General features: G+C 43.2%; 1 protein-coding gene across 4 annotated transcripts in view; it reads right to left on the minus strand.

The window, feature by feature from the left end:
* Nucleotides 1-243: 243 nt before the first annotated feature.
* The window catches only part of LOC148521646 (bile salt export pump-like), a 79,859-nt gene continuing 59,441 nt past the window's right edge, over nt 244-20,661 (minus strand). For all 4 annotated transcript variants that reach the window (XM_088474851.1, XM_088474850.1, XM_088474852.1 and 1 more), the window contains 9 exons: nt 17,288-17,392; nt 17,049-17,210; nt 12,082-12,285; nt 9,763-10,004; nt 8,571-8,727; nt 7,845-8,042; nt 6,159-6,365; nt 2,745-2,891; nt 244-444 (listed from right to left, as the gene is read on the minus strand). In XM_088474851.1, coding sequence (XP_088330977.1) covers nt 244-444; nt 2,745-2,891; nt 6,159-6,365; nt 7,845-8,042; nt 8,571-8,727; nt 9,763-10,004; nt 12,082-12,285; nt 17,049-17,210; nt 17,288-17,392 — 1,623 coding nt within the window. The remainder of the gene's footprint in view (nt 445-2,744; nt 2,892-6,158; nt 6,366-7,844; nt 8,043-8,570; nt 8,728-9,762; nt 10,005-12,081; nt 12,286-17,048; nt 17,211-17,287; nt 17,393-20,661) is intronic.

Genomic DNA, 20,661 nt, shown 5'->3' on the forward strand with positions numbered 1-20,661 from the left:
CTATTAATGGGGATAATGTTAGGAATGCCCAACAGTAGTATGCAGGCATGTTTCATACAGTCAGTATTTAACTATCTAACATCATAGCTAATAGACATTGTTTATCGATCTTATTATAAGTCATTTCAGGTGATTCCTTATATTCCTTCTGAATATCCTCCGCTTTTCACACATCTGATATATGTCATCACTGTAAATAAGGAGTAACATTGTAGAGGCTTTCTACTGTAGAGGGTGTGACCATTAACTGATAGGTGCTCCCGTTGTCACAAGTTTGTAGTAAGCTCCTGTCTTTTCCATTAGTTCATAGTGATTTCCTTTCTCAATAACAATTCCTTGGGACATGACGGCAATGATGTCCGAGTTCTGAATCGTAGACAGTCGATGGGCAATGACAATGCAAGTTCGCCCTTCTCTTGCGCGGTCCAGGGCGGCTTGAACCGTCTACAGAGAGAAAGAATACATATTACATAAATGGCAATTCATTTTATTCTTCCAGATATAGGGCCTGATTACTGAGTCGGGCCCAGTAGAGCAATGTTTTTCCTCTGCGTGTGCATCTGAGTCGCACCGCGCACGCTTTCCGATTTTGTTCGGGCAGAGTCACATATCAAATTTAGAAGCACAGGAGCAGAATTGTGAGAGGCGTTCCTGGACGGTGACCGGGAGGGAACAGGGGGATGGCTAAAGGATGCACGGATAGGCTGCGGCTTGTGAAAGTGTCGCAGGGTTATTGCGGGCGTATCGCTGAAAGCAGCCTCATACAGTGACCCTGGACCACTCACATTGGAAGCCATACTCAGATAGAAAACTGCAGTTGCCGTAGGGCTGGAGCAAGTTTTGATGGTGCGACCGGTATTTCAGCGACTACAGACGCTGACATTGGCCGTCTCAGTCCTTGCACATTTGGATTTCTCCCCTGAGACCGAAAGTCTAACAGTTTATCTAGCACCCCATTACGTATAAGATTGTATTTCACAAATAGATACTGTGGGGTAAATGTAATAGCCTGCAGTCTGCAGGCATCAGCGAGCTCTGCGCAAGATTGCCGGATGTTTTAAAGCAAAGGTAATTTAAAAAAGCAAAAAAAAAAAAGGTTTTGCCTTTTAAGTGACTGCTATTTTCAAACATCAGGCAGTCTCACACGGGGCTCGCCGATGCCTGTAGACCCCAGGCTATTACATTTACCTCTGAAGGTTTATTTTTTGCAATTTTAATCCCTAAAAAATGATAGAAAGATTGTGGCATTAGACGTACCACGTTACAAGGTAAACCAATTCCCATCCCATCATACTGTTTAGCAGAGCTCCTTACAGTCATTTATACTTTAGCAGATATCAGCACAGGAGTCTGGAGACTCTAACCCATTCTCGCATCTCTCTTTGCCTATATTGTAAATAAACCTATTACTAGCAATAGTCTAAATACAGTATACTGTCATTGCACAACAAACATTATAGGCTACATTTACAGTACTTTCAGAATGGGTCTGTGTACTGGTTGTTAGGGAATCGATAGGCTGCAATCTTATTAATTCTGGTTTACACTACACCATGGCTGCTACACAGTATATATATATATATATCCCTTCCAGTGCCCCAGAGAGAGACAGATAGATGGTCTAATCATACCAGCCTTTTTCACCATGTTGAACGGGCTGTTTAGCAATAGACTATTTGCTTGGGACACGCAGCCTTTCCTGAATGATGGGGATGGGATGTATTTTGCAGAATGGGTATGAAGTCCCGGCAGCCTGAAGAGAGAAAATCCTGACAGGGCAGGTAAGTACCATATCCCTGCCCCTCTCCCCCCCTAACCCTAACCCTCCCTTATTGGTGCCTAATACTAACCTCCCACCCTAGTGCCTAACCCTAACCTCCCCCCGGGGGTGCCTAACCCAAACCTCCCCTTACCGCACCCTAAACCTCCCGGGGGGGTGCCTAACCCTAACCCCCCCACCTAGGGGTGCCTAACCCTAAACCCCCCCCCCAAACCTAACCCTGCTACGCTCACTAAAGCTAACCCTCCCCCCCGCGGCTAACGCTAAGGGTGCCCCAGACTTACCTCATTCGGACTGGCATCCTTCGGCATTCCGGCGTCGGGATTAAGATAGGCGTCAATATTTCGGCGCTTATCTTAAGTCCCTTGTCAGGATTTGGATGTCCGTATTGAGACCGGCGGCCGCAATAACTACATCCCGTATTTTACTACAGAAAGACAAGTCACAGATTTACATTGTTTTCCACTCTATTTAAGTGGTTTGTTAAATCTCTTCACTTCACACTAATAATATAACTTTCAATGACTTCTATGCTGCTGGACCACCCCTACTATGGATATACCCACTGATGGGGCCTATATATCAAATAATATTTGTGGGATATTTCCCACAAACAGCTGTTTTCTAGGGATAACCGCAAATATGAAGTATCACCCATATGTACTATGGACGGATCGCAGCAGTTATCTCCAATATCTGCTTCCGTTCCTCTATTTTTGACAGCAGCCACAGCTCCCATAGGCTGTCAGGATGGGCTCTTATCGGAGACCGTCTACTGGCAAGAGAACATTGGTAAACTGGTGTGAAGCTATTCATCTTCACTTTGTAAAATTACAAGAAAAATATTTGTCACATCAACATTAAAACTGCAGATTGTGATAAATATGCCCCTTAGAGCCCCCACCAAAGTATTGTTCCTAGGAAGGGAGGATTTTTAATAACGTGATGCTCTTTAAGTATTTACCTTTTCACTTTCTGTGTCTAGCGCAGATGTTGCTTCATCAAGCAGCAGAATTTTAGGGTCCCTGATAATAGCTCGGGCAATTGCGATCCGTTGCTTTTGACCACGAGAGAGCTGAGATCCATGAGCCCCAACATTGGTGTCATATTTCTGTAACAAGAAATTACATCCCAATAGCTCATTAACATAATACTGTACCCAGATTATTGTAACAAGAATGTTGTCATTTCATGCACTTGATACAGTCAGAATATTTGAATGATGTATTAGATATTTGTAGCTCACAATCTATGCTCCAGTTGACGTCTGAGTAGCTCTCTTCGAAGAGAAGTGTCCCACAGGGTAAATTATTGTTGAAAATGGCAGAATACAATAAATACTATTACACTAAATCATACTTGTTTTAATCTATCACCCCTCACCATATCCAATTCTAAAAAATATATAATAATGGGGAAATTCAATTAGTGGTAACGGTTGTGATGTTCCAATGTTTCTCTGGCATCTTGTGTCCACCAACATCGTACATTTTACCTTATACCTCATAGAGGACCGCAGGAAAATATACAATGTTGAGGTACTGTAATGAGCAGTGACGTGCGCAGTCTCACATCTTGACCGCACATCGTCGCTTATTGAATTGCCCCCTAAGAATTAGGCAATGCCAAATTAAAGAAGTCAGCATGCCGGGTACACACTAGAAGATGTGTGTACCCGGCCGATGCACAATGTGTTGAACAACATATCGTCCGGACATTTGGCACCGCACGTTCTGGTGAACGACCGCACGATATGTCGTTCAACAGCTGTATTCACAAGCATGGGGTCGTTCATCACATTGACAGACTGAGCAGTCCCGTGGACTATATCTGGTGACATATAATCTAGTGCAGAGGTTCCCAAACATTTTGGAATCACGGCGCCCTAGAGTATCATCATTTTTTCCAAGGCACCCCTTGGGCAAAAGTTGAGAAATTCTGCAAAAATTAAATGTAGTAATTTGTGCTTATATGTCACCCTTAGGGTCAGTTATGTGGTGGTTGACAGGGAATTGGTATGATATCCCAGCGGCCGCATGGCAGGGACCGAATCCCAGCAGCGGCAGCCCGACAAACCAGCAGAGCCCGGCAGCGGAAGCCCAACAGCGCTGGAAATCCTGATCGTCCTAAGGTAAGTATCAACTAACTTAACCTAACCCCCCTAACCCTCCTTAGGGGTGCCTAACCCTAACCTCCCCCCCTGTGCCTAACCCTAATCCCCCCTCTAAGTGCCTAACCCTAACCCCCCCCCTTCCCTGCTGCCTAAACCTAAGTCCCCCGGGGGAGTGCCAAACCCTGTCCCCCGCGGGGGTGCCTAACCCTAACCCTCCCTCCCCCTAGCCTAACCCTAACCCTCCCAGGGGGGTGCCTAACCCTAAGTCCCCCCCGGGTGCCCTAAACCTAACCCTCCCCCCCGTGGCTGTCCACTCGCGGCGCCCAGCATCCCTTCGATCGGGATGCCGGGCGCCTGTCTCCCGGCATCGGGGAAATGTCAGGCGTTTACATCTAGACACCCGGCATTTCACCCTCGCTGGGATATGACAGTAAGGCAGCCGGCTTCCCGACTGTATACTGTTGACAGAGTGCGTTTCTTTTTGTCCACATATTTTTTGATGGGCAAAACCAGTGCTAATGATTGCCAATCACACTGACTAAAAATAATTTTATGTGGTACTGGACCACCAACCCGTGGCACCCCAGGGTGCCACGGCACACAGTTTGGGAACCACTGATCTAGTGTGTACCCAGCTTTAGGCTATATAACTTGCCTTTAGCACTTCCATTTGCAAGAATAGATTTTACAAGGTGTTTTAATAATAACAGAATTTCATGTTTCTCCATTTAATACAGTTTTAAGCAGTAAAAAGCACTGTTTTCAGTTAAACAGGGTTTTCACTACTTCATGAATAGCCTTAGTAATAAGGCTTCCAGAAACAAATGGAGTGCCCCATGCCTCAATGATGTCACTGATTGCCCATGAATTGATAGGTCACATTATTGGTCTATAGCTGCGTGTTTATGCAATACAGTGTGTGCACCTTAGGAGCATGAGAGTTGTGCATAAACCAAGGGCCTGAGGGCAGCACTTGGACCGAGTAGCTGTGTTTTGACCATAAAAAGGGGGTTGTTTCAGCAAGCACAATTTTACTTCAATCATGTGGAAACTAATGTTTCTTCATGATGTTAGCAGGGACGGACTGGGGCTGCTGAGCAAAAGGGGCATGACCTCGCCTCAAAAAGGGGCATGAACTTACCTGACAGGGGCGTCATTTGGACAGTTAATTGTTTTAATAAATATATTATCTACAATACCTAATAGTAGGCTATTGGGCCATCTCTTGGGTGTTTTTTCGGTGAGTGGGTCTTTTTTAGAATAATTATCATCGGGAGCCTATGGAATCTACTATCAACCGTGTTTGACGGCTTTTAAAGTGAAGATGTCTATCTAAAAGGATGATTTTGGACAACAGTTTATATATAAAAAAAAGAGGTTTATTCAAAAGGACAAGGGGTCTCGTTCAGACCAGCTCGCGAGCGCTGTTCGCTCGCAAGCGGGTCGATGGTGCCCAAGTGCGCATGCGCGCGATGGAGGGAGCTCCGTCGTGCGCATGCGCGAGACCCGGCGAGCGACGGGAAAGCCGTCACTCCAGGTCTCGCACCAAAGGGGGCGTGCTGTCGATGGTGGGCGTGCCGGGGGCGTGGCTGCCCAGACGGAGGCGTTCCCATGGGAACGCCTACCGTCTGCCTCCGGCCCCACTGACATCACTATTGTCACTAGTGATATCAGTGGGAGTGATTTTGGCTCTGATAGAGCCAAAATCACTCCAGGGCTTGCGGCAACGAGACCCTACCGCAAGGGTCTCGTCGCAAGCCCGATGGTCGCGATGGTCTTGACCATCGCGACCATCTTTTTGGCCGCTCGCATAAGCTGTGGGTGGTCACCCACAGCTATGCGAGCGGCCAGGAGGCCGCTCCAATTTGAGCTAAGACGGCCCTGATTCAGAGCGAGCGCTCTGGTCAGAGCGTCCGGCTCTGAATCAGGCCCTAAAACTGGACATTATTTTATAAATTGACTATTTACATCTGGATATTCATTGCGCCCTCTAAGTATTGTTTGTTGTATCTAATTTGTCAGGTTCCCACTAACAGGTTAGCACAACTGCTGTCCCTGTGAAGTATTTTGCTAACTAGGGGGAGAAAGCAGTGAGAACAGAAAATGTGTCAATGTTGTCCGAAAACATCGGGACAACATCGACACTGATGCGAGTAGAACCCTAAAACACTAAAATGATTCTTGCAATGTAAGACTATTCCTAATAAGAATTCTAAATGAACAGCTCTGCACTTGGTGATGTACTTTATGCAGATTGGTACTCACTTCTGGAAGACCCATAACAAAGTCGTGTAGTTGTGCTTTCTTTGATGCCGCTATCACTTGGTCCATGGTCAGCTCGCGACTATTATCGCCATACTTGATGTTGTTAGCAATACTGCAGTCAAACAACACGGGCTCCTGGGACACTATTCCAATGTTAGATCGGAGAAATGAGACGTTGATCTTTTTGGTGGTGCGGCCATCTATTAGCTGTGACATGCAGAAGTAAACAAAACATTGTCACAAGAACCCTTGCTGGAACGCACTCAATAGGTGCTTGTCTGAAAAACAGCACTCTGCATCATTCTCCGTTATAATAAAATAGTGTAGACTAACATGATTCATCCTGTTTTACTGTATATGCTCAGTAGAACATATGGACACAAGGTATTCTACACAAATAACCACACTCCCTGTTCGCTTTTATCAGCATCCATAGTTAAGAACGGAACATTCCACCTGGTGTCCATAGTACGATTACCTTCAGTGAAAAACGTTTCTGATACCCCTTTCAAACATACCGAGAATCCCGGGACTTTGGCCTGCCTCAGTCAAATTAATGGGGTTCCGCGTATGTCTGAAAGGTACCTACCCGGGAACACGTTCCAAGCAGCTCCTTGCTGCCATTTTTAAAACAGCCTGTAAAGTGACAGTTAGGAGATGTTTGGTTGGTATTTTATCTCCGTCCACTTTATCTCTTTCCAAGGCTTAGTACATAGACCCCTAAGTCACACGAGCGGCCATATGGTGCAAACATGCAGTGTAATGATCACCCCCTGGCAGTGCTGCCTCCCCCAGAAATAGAGCTTGCACTACATAGCTTGCAGCTGCTGGCCCAGCCACCCCACAGAAACCACTGCTGCCCAGCACACCCATCTCCTCTGCACGCAGCTGTACAGGTACTTGTTCCACTGCTAGATTTGTGTTCTGTGTTCTTCAGTGCTCACTCTATGGCCTGGAAAGCCACTGACCGAGTTATTATAGGGGATCAGAGCTGATCCGCAGTACAGCTGCACTTATACTGTAGTTATAACTCTGGCACAAGGAGGTATATCACTTTCAGTAAGGAATGAGAAAGGTCTTCATGAGGCTCACTCTCATCAATGGGGAAACTTTGCCTAGGGCACTAATAAACTTTGCACTGCCCTTTACCTTTTACAGAATGAACATAGGCAAGAGCTTTAGAGGTGTAACTATTAGAGGATTCCATAAAACTACATGGAAGGACAAATATTTGTGTAATATCAGTAATCTTGTTCCTATCAAAGATTTGAGAAGGGTTCTGGTGTCCACAGCATGTATCAGTTAGGGGATCTTAGGGGACGGTTATGAAAGGAGGAAGGTTTTACTGGTATAAGTACTGTATTTTCACATTGTCAATGACTTTTAGGGAACCTAGTGTTTAGGGCATGCAAAATGTAAGAGACCTCAGAGGGCTGGAACTGAAGTACTGGAAATTAAGTTGGATGTAATTTACCACTGACGCTTTGATTACGCATAATACAGCTTAGGTACTGTAGGAGGTTAATGCGTGTAACTTGTATGAAAACATTGTGTGATCTGTCTCCAATTACCCTGCCATTGTATACTCATTGGGAAAACAGTCCAGAACCATAACAATTCAGCCTGACTACAGATTGAGATCTATGAATTGTATCATTCAATCAGAGATAATGAGAGTCTACGTACCACCTTGCCCAAATCTGGGTCATAAAACCTCTCGAGAAGCTGAACACTTGTACTCTTTCCACATCCGCTGCTTCCCACAAATGCAAGTGTCTGGCCTGGCTTTACTGAAACGTTAAGACCATTCAATACTTGGATATCAGGGCGGGTGGGATATGTGAACTTGCAGTCAAGAAAGTCAATGCCTCCTTTAAAGTCGTTCTGAGGATATGATAAAAGTTATTATTCATGTGTGAGTGCTTAAATGAATGCTAAACCTCAAAATTTAAATGAATGTGATCTATGAATGTAAAAACATTATTGATTATTAAACTGATATTCCACTTTAGCTCTATTAAAAAGTAAGTTACCCAACTAAGAAAACTAAGAATGCAATTATTTAAACTACTGTGACATCACTGTCCTGGTCCTTGTCCCTGTATATGATTCAACTATTACATAGAGTATGTCTCTCATTCTCTGTATCTACTGTGCTGCAGAACTGCCTCCCTCTTAACAAGTCAACAATAAAGCATGCATGCTGACTCATTTAGTTCATCATAAACACTACAATTAATGTTTCTATCTTATTTAGCTCAGGACAGGAAAATTGGCTCCATTTGATCTTTAAATATGTGATGATTGGTTGCTAGTTGTTACAGCATCTTGTCTGAAATCACCAGTGCTACATTTAGTCAATACTACCCATTGTTTCTGCTATTCCTTACAAAAGTGTAAAATGTACGTTACCCATTTCTCTCCTTCTTCTTTATACACACAAATTTTGGGAACTCGATCCACCAGTTTAAAGAAGCGCGCAGCAGAAATCTTAGCTTTGGCGTAATCAGGAGTATAAGATGATGCCCGTCCCAAAGCTGTTCCACTTGTTACAATGGCAGATATCACTCTAAAGTTAATTGCAGGACATAATCAGTATGGATGTCTTATGTATGTACATTAGCTGATGTACAGTATTAAATCGTATCTGGTATAGAAACTTAGTAACAATAGTGTCAGCTGTGTGATATATCTGTCCTAAAGAAGGGCTGAACACAGCTAAACACAGCACCGCTGTACAAAATTTAGAGGAGGGCCTGATGATGGTGGTCCACTCTTTGAGACCCTTGCTCTGCTCTTCGGAGCATGAGCTGGGGAAAGGGCAGACACAGGGGAGATGTATCAACCAATCAGCTTCTAACAGCCATCAATCTAGAGCAGTTTTTGGAATGGCAGTTATAAACTGACTGGTTGCTGTGGGCAACAAATCCACTTTATCTCTCTCCAAGGCTTGATACAGCTCTCACAACAGTAAATACAATTTTGGAACTAAAAAGAGTATACATTTGCTAGCATTCACTCGTGCATGGTTAGGACCTGTGCAGTCACTGCAGGAGGTGTGGATTAAATGGCCAGAGATAAAGAAGAAGTGACAATGCCAGTACACCCTCCACAGGCTCTCATGTCTGCTCTTCTGGAAGTATTCGGACCCCACTATCGAATTGTAAAAACATCTACATTAGGTGCAATACATCAGTGGTTGACATCCATTGAGTTTTGATGGACACCCCTACTATTAGGATCTGAGGGAAATCCCAGCAGCCCTGCCTAGCACACTATGGTAGACGGAAACTTTGAGATGAGTTCATGAATGCGCCTTTGATGCTATGATACAACAAAGACAAAGTACAAAGCATTGTCAGTGGTGCTTCTTCTACAGTGCTCTTCTTCAGTGCTGGCAAGAATGAGACCTTACAGTAAATTGACTAAGATCACTGTTAATAAAGTGTATTTTGCAAAGTGTTATGGCTCCTATGATTTTGGGATCCTGGACAAATGGACTCTGCCCTCCCACTACACTGCAAATGCCTGTGAATCCTGTATTAACTAAACACATAAATGGCTCACTATACAGACGCTTGGTTACATGTATGTAATACTGTACCTAAACACAAAGCTGTAATGTAGTCCTTCTATTTCCACTAAATATCCTCCATATCGGTATGATACTGAATTGGCAATAAAAACAATGCACTGAGCAAAGCCAAAACACAGTCCGTATACGTTGGCCTTCTTTATGGCTGCCTGGTAGGGTGCTTCCAGCTGTTCCTCATACATCTCAACAAATTTATTTTCTTTTGCAATTCCAGCAATTGTTCTGATATTCCCAAGAGCCTCACTGGAAATCTAGAACACATAAATTGTTGTTAGGAAGATTCATTGTGTGACTATTATCAGTGTCAGTGATAAATGATTAACCCTTCATTCTCCATCACTAACCATTCCAGTGGTAATCCCTTATCCTCCATAAATCATTAACCCCCTCGTCTGCCCTCATTAACCCCCCATTCTCCTTTAAACCTCTGTCATCATCATTCTCTAATAACCCCTCACATAAAATCATTCACACTTCCCATCACTAACCTGAGCCACCCCACTGCCCTACCTTATTTACTCACTGACTAACTTATCATACATTAGTAGCCGTTTGTGTACTAAATTGCCACCTCCATGCTCTTCACCCTGTCATACCTCCAAACATTTGAAAATGCCAAATAGGGACAAAATAGGACCCATCTCTGATCCAACAACAACCCCACCCTAATCCACCCAAAAATTGGCCAAACCATCGTGAAATAGTCTATTGCAGGTGCATGAAGAAATTACCTTAAGTTCTGTTTGTGTTAAAACTTAAAAACAATAAGATGTAATAAATTATATCACAAATATACTTACATAGGTACTTTACTGTGAGAAAGACATTTATCCATGCATATGTAGTCAGGGGATGATTAGTTAGGAGATGGTATATGTGTTATATTAAACCTTTAAGAGACTGCTTAATCAATTTCATCTGTTTTATTTATCTATATGGTTATTTTATGGCTTTGTGTATGTGCTTTTAAATTGTACCACATTTTAGCTTGTATATGTTAATAATTTGTACTGCCTTTTTAACTAACATACACATTTTACCTTTGCAGTAATTACTTTTTAGAATAAAAAGTTTTAAATATCACTTTTAACACAAACAGAACTTTAGGTCATTTTTTCATGCGCCTGCAATATATTATTTCACGTTGAGCTTTTTTCTTTGTGACACAGTGAAAAGGGTAAAAAAATCCACTTGCCGGCAGCAGAAGCCAAAACATAACATACACAGATAGGGAGCACAGATCACACTTCCAAACTGCCCCAATCCACCAGAAACACCGTGATTTTATGCAAACCCTGCCCCTTTGCAACCTGTGATTTGGAACTGTCCCGCTGAAATAGAGACGATAGGGAGGTTTGCCATGGTGATCAGTTCCACTCTGAGTAAGTTAAAAAATAAATATATGTATAATTCTAAAGGAAGATAGAAGATAAGGGATGTAGTTGTGTGACCGCCGGTCACAGTCCCGACTGCTGAATGCTGGCAAAGGATTCATGATAGGTGTCGAAATACCGATGCCTATCATAATCCCGACACCGGAATTCAGGAGGACGCGTGCCCGAACGAGGTAAGTACGGGCCGCGCGTCCTGTTTGCCGTGGGCTGGGAGGGTTAGGTTTAGGGTAGTTACCATTCCGAAGAAAAGATGCCTTCTAGGTGTAGTATTTTAGCGAATAAGTGGAAAATTGTGCATACATGTAACAATGGATTTGTACCAAAAATATCTTTGAGGGGAACATCTATATGTTTTTACACTCCGTGGACCTCTCATAGGATATGGCTGAAAGGTGGGGTCACAGTGATGTAACTTTCCATACATTTGGCAAATGTAAAAATACATGCCACCTAGCCTAGGCTACCCCATAATGATAGCAGCTAGCCCTGCACTCACACTGGGCAAAGCTAGCTATTTGTTACAATTATATACAGACAGTAGTTAGAAATGCTGAAAAAAGACACAAGGCCAAAAAGTTAGACCTTTATAAAATGTTGTTGTGGTGACACAGTCAAAAAAAGGCAAAATAAATCCCTCACTGCATTTGCTGTTAATGTTACCTTAAAATGGGTAGGGGGCATTTATTTGTGGACCCGTAAATGGCAATATGATGAATTCATGAAAAAGATTACTATTTGAAACCATAGTTCATAAACAATAAATCAAAAATTCTGTAGGAAACAATGACATGTTATTGTGTCTCATCATGATTTTATATTCATGCAAATGAATACTGGTTCATGACACAAAATGGCTGCCTGCATCCTGTGTAGGAGACTGGTACATTTTAAGTTGGCTACCTAATTAATTTATGCAACAGATAAATAGATTTACCCTTCCAGCTGATTCCATAGCATGTTTATCTTGATTAGCGAATCCAGTGAGCATTCTAGCTTGCAGGGCCCCTGATAATGCCAGGAAAGGAAGGAAGCACATGATCACCAGGCTCAGCTTCCAGCTGAAGTAAAATGCAATGATAAGAGCCACGCCAATGTTGGTTAGCGAGTTTACAATCATGCCGATCTGTGATCCAGTAGCCTAAAACAGAGATTGATTTATTGTTACAAAATATATATACATGTATACATACAACACAGAAAGATTCATACACACAACCACACGGGAGAGGTTTCTAAAAGGGTGATGTCACAAATGCATGGAAACCATGAAGGAAGAGCATCACACCCACCAACACATGTGAAATTGGGCCAAAATAATCCCCGCTCCTGTAGTACCCAAACTACGCTATAATCTACCCAAACGCCACTACTATCTGTCCAGAAATGGTGAACCCCATTTCTTTTGTGACCCGTGAATTGGAACTATCTGATGACGGTTTAAAACAATAAACCGAAACGTTGGAAAGCTGGGCAGTATACTACATTATGTTGGTCTTTTACAAGCCCTAGAGTTCAACCTACTGCTTGTGATTTGTATTTATCTTTGGTTGAGCACCTGGGCCACACAAATGTATATATATATATAGCAGCCTATCCAAGGCAGGACAACCAGCACACCTTAGTTTGAAAAAATTGTATTGTGCATATAAATAACGGCTTCCAGAGTTTCAATACCTTCAGTCACATATTAAAATGTTGTAAGTGCATGAGAGCAATACATTACAGACTGCATGGAGACACACGGAGCCATGATGGTGTGGCTTCACATATGCTGCTATATTACTTTTATAACCTAGCACCCTTCATTCATCACAATCTGTGAGTGTGCGATCCTTGCATTTTTTACTATATATATATATACAGTCAGGTGCATAAATATTGGGACATTGACAGAATTTTCATATTTTGGCCTCTATTCACCACCACAATGGCTTTGACATGAAACAAACAAGATGTAATTTACCTGCAGACTTTCAGATTTAATTTGAGGGTAATTACATCCAAATCAGGTGAACGGTGTAGGAATTACAACGGTTTCTATATGTGCCTCCCACTTTTTAAGGGGCCAAAAGTAATGGGACTATCAACTCAAAAGCTATTTCATGGACAGGTGTGGGCTATTCCCTCATTATTTCATTATCAATTAAGCAGGTAAAAGGTCTGGAGTTGATTCTAGGTGTGACATTTGCATTTGGAATCAGTTGCTGTCGACTCTCAATATGAGATCCAAAGAGCTGTCACTATCAGTGAAGCAAGCCATCATTAGGCTGAAAAATCAAAACAAACCCATCAGAGAGATAGCAAAAACATTAGGTGTGGCCAAATCAACTTTTTGGAACATTCTTAAAAAGAAAGAACGCATCGGAGAGCTCAGCAACACCAAAAGACCCGGAAGACCACGGAAAACAACTGTGGTGGATGACAGAAGAATTATTTCCCTGGTGAAGAAAAAACCCCTTCACAACGGTTGGCCAAATCAAGAGCACTCTCCAGGAGATAGGTGTATATGCGTCAAAGTCAACAATCAAGAGAAGACTTCACAAGAGTGAATATAGAGGGTTCACCACAAGATGTAAACCATTGGTGAGCCACAAAAACAGGAAGACCAGATTAGAGTTTGCCAAACAACATCTAAAAAAGTCATTACAGTTCTAGAACAACATCCTATGGACAGATGAGACAAAGATCAACTTGTACCAGAGTGATGGGAAGAGAAGAGTATGGAGAAGGAAAGGAACTGCTCATGATCCAAAACATACCACCTCATCAGTGAAGCATGGTGGTGGTAGTGTCATGGCGTGGGCATGTATGGCTGCCAATGGAACTGGTTCCCTTGTATTTATTGATGATGTGACTGCTGACAAAAGCAGCAGAATGAATTCTGAAGTGTTTCGGGCAATATTATATGCTCATATTCAGTCAAATGCTTCAGAACTCATTGGACGGCGCTTCACAGTGCAGATGGACAATGACCGGAAGCATACTGCAAAAGGAACCAAAGACTTTTTTAAGGCTAAAAAGTGGAATGTTATGCAATGGCCAAGTCAATCCCCTAACCTGAATCCGACTGAGCATGCATTTCACTTGATGAAGACAAAACTGAAGGGAAAATGCCCGAAGAACAAGCAGGAACTGAAGACCTTTGCAGTAGAGGCCTGGCAGAGCATCACCAGGGATGATACCCAGCGTCTGGTGATGTCTATACGTTCCAGACTTCAGGCTGTAATTGCCTGCAAAGGATTTGCAACAAAGTATTAAAAAGTTAAAGTTAGATTTAGGATTGTTTAGTTTGTCCTATTACTTTTGGCCCCTTAAAAAGTGGGAGGCACACATAGAAACTGTTGTAATTCCTACACCGTTCACCTGATTTGGATGTAATTACCCTCAAATTAAATCTGAAAGTCTGCAGTTAAAGCACATCTTGTTTGTTTAATTTCAAAGCCATTGTGGTGGTGAATAGAGGCTAAAATATGAAAATTCTGTCAATGTCCCAATATTTATGCACCTGGCTTTATATATATATATACATATATATATTATGATAGTGTATCACAGTGGTATGCAGTCGGGAAGCGGGCGGACTTAATCCCGACAGCCGGCTTCCCGACTGTCATATCCCGGCAAGGGTCTAAAGACAGGCGTCGATATGCCGACGCCTGTCATTAGACATACGCCGGGAGCCAGACACCCGGCATCCCGATCGAAGGGACGCCGGGCACCGAGCGCGGATAGCCTCGGGGCGGGGGGGAGGGTTAGGGTTCCCGGGGGGGCCTTAGGGTTAGGCTCCCCCCCGGGAGGTTAGGTTTACGCTAGGGGTAGGGGGGGTAGAATTAGTTTAGCTAATACTTACCTGAGGACGATCGGGATTTCCACTGCTGCCGGGATGCTGGTGTTGGGATTCCAACCACCGGACATGTGTCCAGCGGCAAATCATACCGATTCCATCACAGTCTAGGACAAATTGCATTCATTACCTATTGCTGCTCCTTTTTTTGAGGGGGGTGGGGGGTGGGTCGGTGGGTGGTTGAAATATAATAAATAATATGTGTATCTTTTAATTCTATTCTCTTTCCTCTATGAGAAAGCATCCCCTATAAAATGTACATTAGATAGGAATATGGGCAGTGGTTCCCAAACTGTGTGCCGTGGCTCCCTGGGGTGCCTCAGGACACTTGCAGGGGTGCCTCAGGGTGGTGGTCCAGCGCCAAATCAAATTATTTATGTTCAATGTAATGTAAATATGAGGACAAACAGAAGCTTAAACCTGTCCACCACTATCTAACTGACCCTAAGGGTGACAGGTCAGCACAATTTACTTCACTCTACTACTTTACTACTTTACTAAATTTTTTCTGAATTTCTCAATAACAAATGTTTGGCTTAGGGGTGCCGTGAAAACAATGCTGATACTCTAGGGCACTGTGATTCAAAAAAGTTTGGGAACCTCTGGGGTAAGATATTCTGAGCTGACACTCATAATGATGCTGTAGGTCATAAAGTGTTAATCTCCTGTATTGGAAATGTTACATTTGGCTTTTTTGAATGTTCCAAGATTCCTTTTCATATTAGGCTTGTCCTTTTAAGCTGGGTGCACACTACATGATATACCGTATGATATATCGTTCTGACGCGGAACAATATATCGCAAGGATCGTTCACTGTGTACACCCGATTGCGCGTTCGTAAGGGTTGTTCGTCCCATCTGCTTGTAACTTCACAACGTGCTGTTGTACACTGGATCTTCTAGTGTGTGCGGCGCACACAATGTATCGTTACATTGCGACGTTTTGTCACTTGTGTACACACATAGTATAGTGTGCACGCAGCTTAAGGCTAGTGATCAAATTTATACCTATACGTCTCTTCAATGACCAATTCCTGGAAATGTGACACTTTTCTGATTATGAAATAGCTGTAGAAAACTGGTTATTCATTTACTCTTTATGCAAATATTATTTGCATGAAGCCTAATTATTCACACAAATGTCCCAGATATTCTGTCCTGAGAACAGAGGATCTAGCGAGCTGTTAATATGGATAGGTGCCAGTTATCACTAGTAATATGACATACTGGTAGAACAGGCTTACTGCGCACTTACCTGGCCTGTAGGCTTATTTTAAAACTGTCTTGTACAAAGAAGAACACTTTCACTGTTCACAGTGAGAATCAATCTAAATTGTGTAACTGTATTATTAATACCAAGAAAACGAACTGCATTGTATATCTGGATTTTATGTTATGCTAAAAATGTATTTGGCCAGTTCGCACCATCATTATCTATGTATGACCATCTGCCAACCACAATCATGGGGCAGTTAGAGCGGCAAGGATCCAGACATTCATTGATCAAATCTATTCTTATTGTTTGTGGCCAAGTTTATAGAGAGAAAGCATCACAAACATGTAAAACATTTGTATTACGGGCGAGGGTAAGCAATTGTGTTCATATATATGTTCATACACCCCTCTTGTGTGTGTGTTTTTTGGGGGGTTTTTTTGGGGTGGACATTTTACTCCCTGAAAAGGAAACTATATATTTATAGAGAAACCACAGAGAGACTCAATGTGTGGTTTGTATTCCTGTTATCAATGTTTCTCTACAGGATAAGTTTCTCAGAACTTACAATATGGCCACATCCCTGCTCTCTGTAAGCTTCTCTCCCACTTTGGGGGAGATTTATCAAACCTTCTAAAGATGAGCTGTTGCCCATAGCAACCAAACAGATTGTAGCTATCATTTTATAGAATGTACTAGAAGCTGATTGGTTTCTATGAAATAACACCTCCACTTGTCTCCTTTGGAAGGTTTGATACATCTCCCATTTACTGTTGAAAGTAATTTATCTTAATTTATAATCGTGAGCCTTCTGTATACCGTAGGTAAATGCTAGACTTCCTACCCCTTGCACTTGTGATGCATCCGTTGCAAGCCGCGTTGTTAGCGCTCCGGGGCTGTTTCTAGGGTCATCAAACCATCCAACTTCCTGACCCATCATGGCTTTAAATCCGATCTTACGCAACCTCCTGGTAAGCAGCTCTCCAGACTTTGCAAATGTATATCCCTGGAGAAAACCAGAACAGCAGCTCAGGCAATGGGCTACTATAACTGCTTTGCATCCATAATGTGAATGATAACTACCTGTAGGAACTGCGTCAGGAAAGATATGGCTCCAATAAGAACGAAAAGTACACAGATGCCGTCGATTTGTTTTCTTTGCTCTTGCTCATCTGGCAGGGAGAAGGTCTGTAGGATAAGGAACAAAGATCAGCTGATGGGACATACTGTGCAGTGGGTACATTTTGGAGAATTAACACTATTTACCAAACAGCAGATTTGCAATTTATTACCGATGAAGATTATCCAGACTCCATATACTATGTATCATAAACACATTAATGTACATATGAGACCGCTTGTGACTTTCTTTGTTTAAGTAACATTACTCATTGCTTTCACTAACATTTGCGTTTTATATATTCATTGCACTAAAACCATAGAAACCAATTATCTTTCTTGTGTAGAGCAATCCTGTCAGCAAAAGTAAAATGTTTGATTGGTTGCTATGGATTAGCCCATGTATGAACCTTTATGGGTCATACATGTTCAATAACCCCCTCAGCATCTATTGTATAGTGCTGTCTCCAACCTATTGCTCAACCCCATTTGTTCTCTTGCCACAAGGGTGGGGTTAGGTCATTGATTGACCAGTGGCCTTGAGCCATTCGGATGCTTCTCAGTACCTCCTCCAGCAGATATTCTTCCACAGAATGACCTGCAGTTTTAAAGTGGTTGCTTGCTATAGTCAACATTGCTCTACTTACAGAGCAGTTACTGATTGGTTGGCATGGGAGAATGAGTGGTCTCAAATCCTTTACGGATAAATAAATAATATTAAAACACACCTGTGCTGTACTGCCAGTCCTGTGACTTGCCTATCTGGCCTTCCCACAAATCTGGGTATATAACACTGATCTAGGCTAGTACTGTATATGGGTTGGGTATGAAATACCAGCAGTTGGGATGCCAGCTGTCAAAATACTGACAATAGCATCCAGATGCTCGGTATCCCGACAGAGGTTAGGTAAGTACCCTAACCCTCTCCCTTTAACCCTCTAACACTAACCCTCTTTTTCTGCACCCTAACCCTCCCTACATTGAACCCTAACCCTCCCCGTTAGTGCATAATCTAACCCTCCCACCTTGGTGCCAGAACCTAACTCTCCCTCCCTTAGTGCCTAACCCTAACTCCCCCCAGTGGTGCCTAAACCTAATCCCCCCCTGTCCGTTGCCTAACCCTAACCTCCCCCCTGTAACCTACCCCCCCCCGGCACCTAAACTTAACCCACCCCGCGGTTAACACCTAGCTGGCTCCACTATACTTATGAATGGGATGCCGATTGTCGGGATTCCGGCATTGGCATCTCCACTACTGTCACGATTCCAGTGCCGGTCTTCTGGCTGGAAGTGGGGATTCCGACGCCAGGATTTCGAGAGCCGGCATCCCGGCTGTAGGTATCCCAACTACATCCCTAGTATATAACCCTTTATACGTATATAACCCTTTGTATGGATGTACTATATAACTCCATCCACACATGAAGATGTTATGTACTGTACATGTATAAAATAGTCACACAAACAAACACCTGGGTTCGCTTGCAGATAATTCAGTTAGTTATTATAGTTAAGGATTCTGGATATTGCTTTTAGCTGCAAAACCCAAATGCCTATAAAAGAACCCTAACTAAAGACTTTCCTGGCATATAACTGATACTAGAAACAAGTCTCAAATTAAAAGTTCAGGCCCTCTCATTTGCAAAGTGCGCGGCCATTTAGTTCACATTCACAGCCTTCTGCTGTGCACTAGGGATGATCATTGGTAACCTATGGTTTGTAACCATATATATTTTCAGCCTGATGGTGATGGTTTTGCAATTAATTTCAATGAGGGTGATGGTTTCCACCATGGCTTGCTTTGTTCCAATGTGATGTTTGGTAACCTAATTACTGCTGCACACACCACAAGGTCAGTGTCAGTGCTCCTTTGCACATGCACAACTGCTACCAGATTCCCTCTGTCTGTACCTCTGCTCTAGTTTACTGACTCCTCGTCTACCAAAACCTGCCAAATTAACCACACTTCATGTCATCCTTGTGAGCAGAGCCGTAACTAGACATTTTGGTGCCCTGTGCCAGAAAGAGCATTGGCGCCCCCCTCATTTTTCAAAGGGACATAATGCACCCAAAAAAGGGCCATGGCCTCATGGGGAAGAGCCAGGGAAGAGATAGGGGAGGCCAGGAGATGCTGGGGATGAAATAAGAGGAAGCTACAAGCAAGAATGATAATAAACAGAAATTTGACAGGCCCAAACAGCGCCCCCTGACCTGTGGTGCCCTGTGCGATGGCAACGGCCGCACTACCCTAGCTATGGCCCTGCTTGTGAGCACCTGTTTCAGAGCACTCCCAGCCATTGGAATCCAATCTAAAAACAACAGGTACTTCTTTATATTACGTCAGTTAGGCATGTAACAATGGCCGCAACACTTTCCCATACTTATTGTTTTTATGGGCTCTATTTATTAACATTATTTTTACTAAAATAAAGTGAAAAAGGGTGTTTTCACACCCTTTTCACATTATTTTAGTATCACCTATAGTTATTACAGGGCAATTGGAGTAGAATTCATAAAATTCTACTCCAACCCCTAAGTATCACTTATTTTTAGTAAAGCAGATCGCATTTCCCATAACTGTAATGGGAAATGTGATCCGACCAGAGTTACTAAAAATAAAATGTGAAAAATTATCGGGGAAAGCCCTGTGATAATAACACCACCAGGAGGTGGCGCTATCCAGGGTCTCCCCCGGTTACCAGCCTCCTGCCCTGCTCTAACGGGGAGAGCAGAGCCGGGAGTTGGTCCCTGTAATCAGCTGTGTGGTCTAAACAGAATGCAAGCTGATTACTGTAAAAAAAAGAAAGAAAAAAAGTAAAAAATTTTTTTACTTACCTGACTCCAGGGACCGGTGATCGGGCCTCCGGTGATGACTCCCCTCCGGTCAGCTGGTCTCCCATAATGCACTGCTGCCCCGTCATCAGGTGATCGGGTCCCAGTGCAGTATGAGAGATCACCTGACCGGAGGAATGGAGAACATCACCTGGAGCAAGCAGGTAAGTGTAATTAAGGGAGAGGGGGGTCACGGGGGGTCCGCGATCGCAGGGGCGGGGCTTAGCACCGGGGGGAGGAGCTTAGCGCTGGGGGGTAGCAGCGGCGACCGGTCGGCGCATGCGCGGGCACTTAATCACGGTATTTTTTGCGAAAATACCGTGATAAGGCTCCAGATGGGATTCGCAGGGACAGAGCTTTATCGCAAGTTCTGTCCCTGCAAGGGATTTGTAGTAAATCCCTGTGATATTGCCTGAATTCGCAATGCGAATTCACTCGGTAATATCACACTACAATCTGCATTCAATATGCGGATTGTAGTAAATAGATCCCAAAGTATCATTTTA

The sequence above is a fragment of the Taudactylus pleione genome, unplaced genomic scaffold (assembly GCF_031769625.1).
Source record: "Taudactylus pleione unplaced genomic scaffold, aTauple2 ptg000156l, whole genome shotgun sequence".
In the NCBI taxonomy this organism is placed as follows: domain Eukaryota; kingdom Metazoa; phylum Chordata; class Amphibia; order Anura; family Myobatrachidae; genus Taudactylus; species Taudactylus pleione.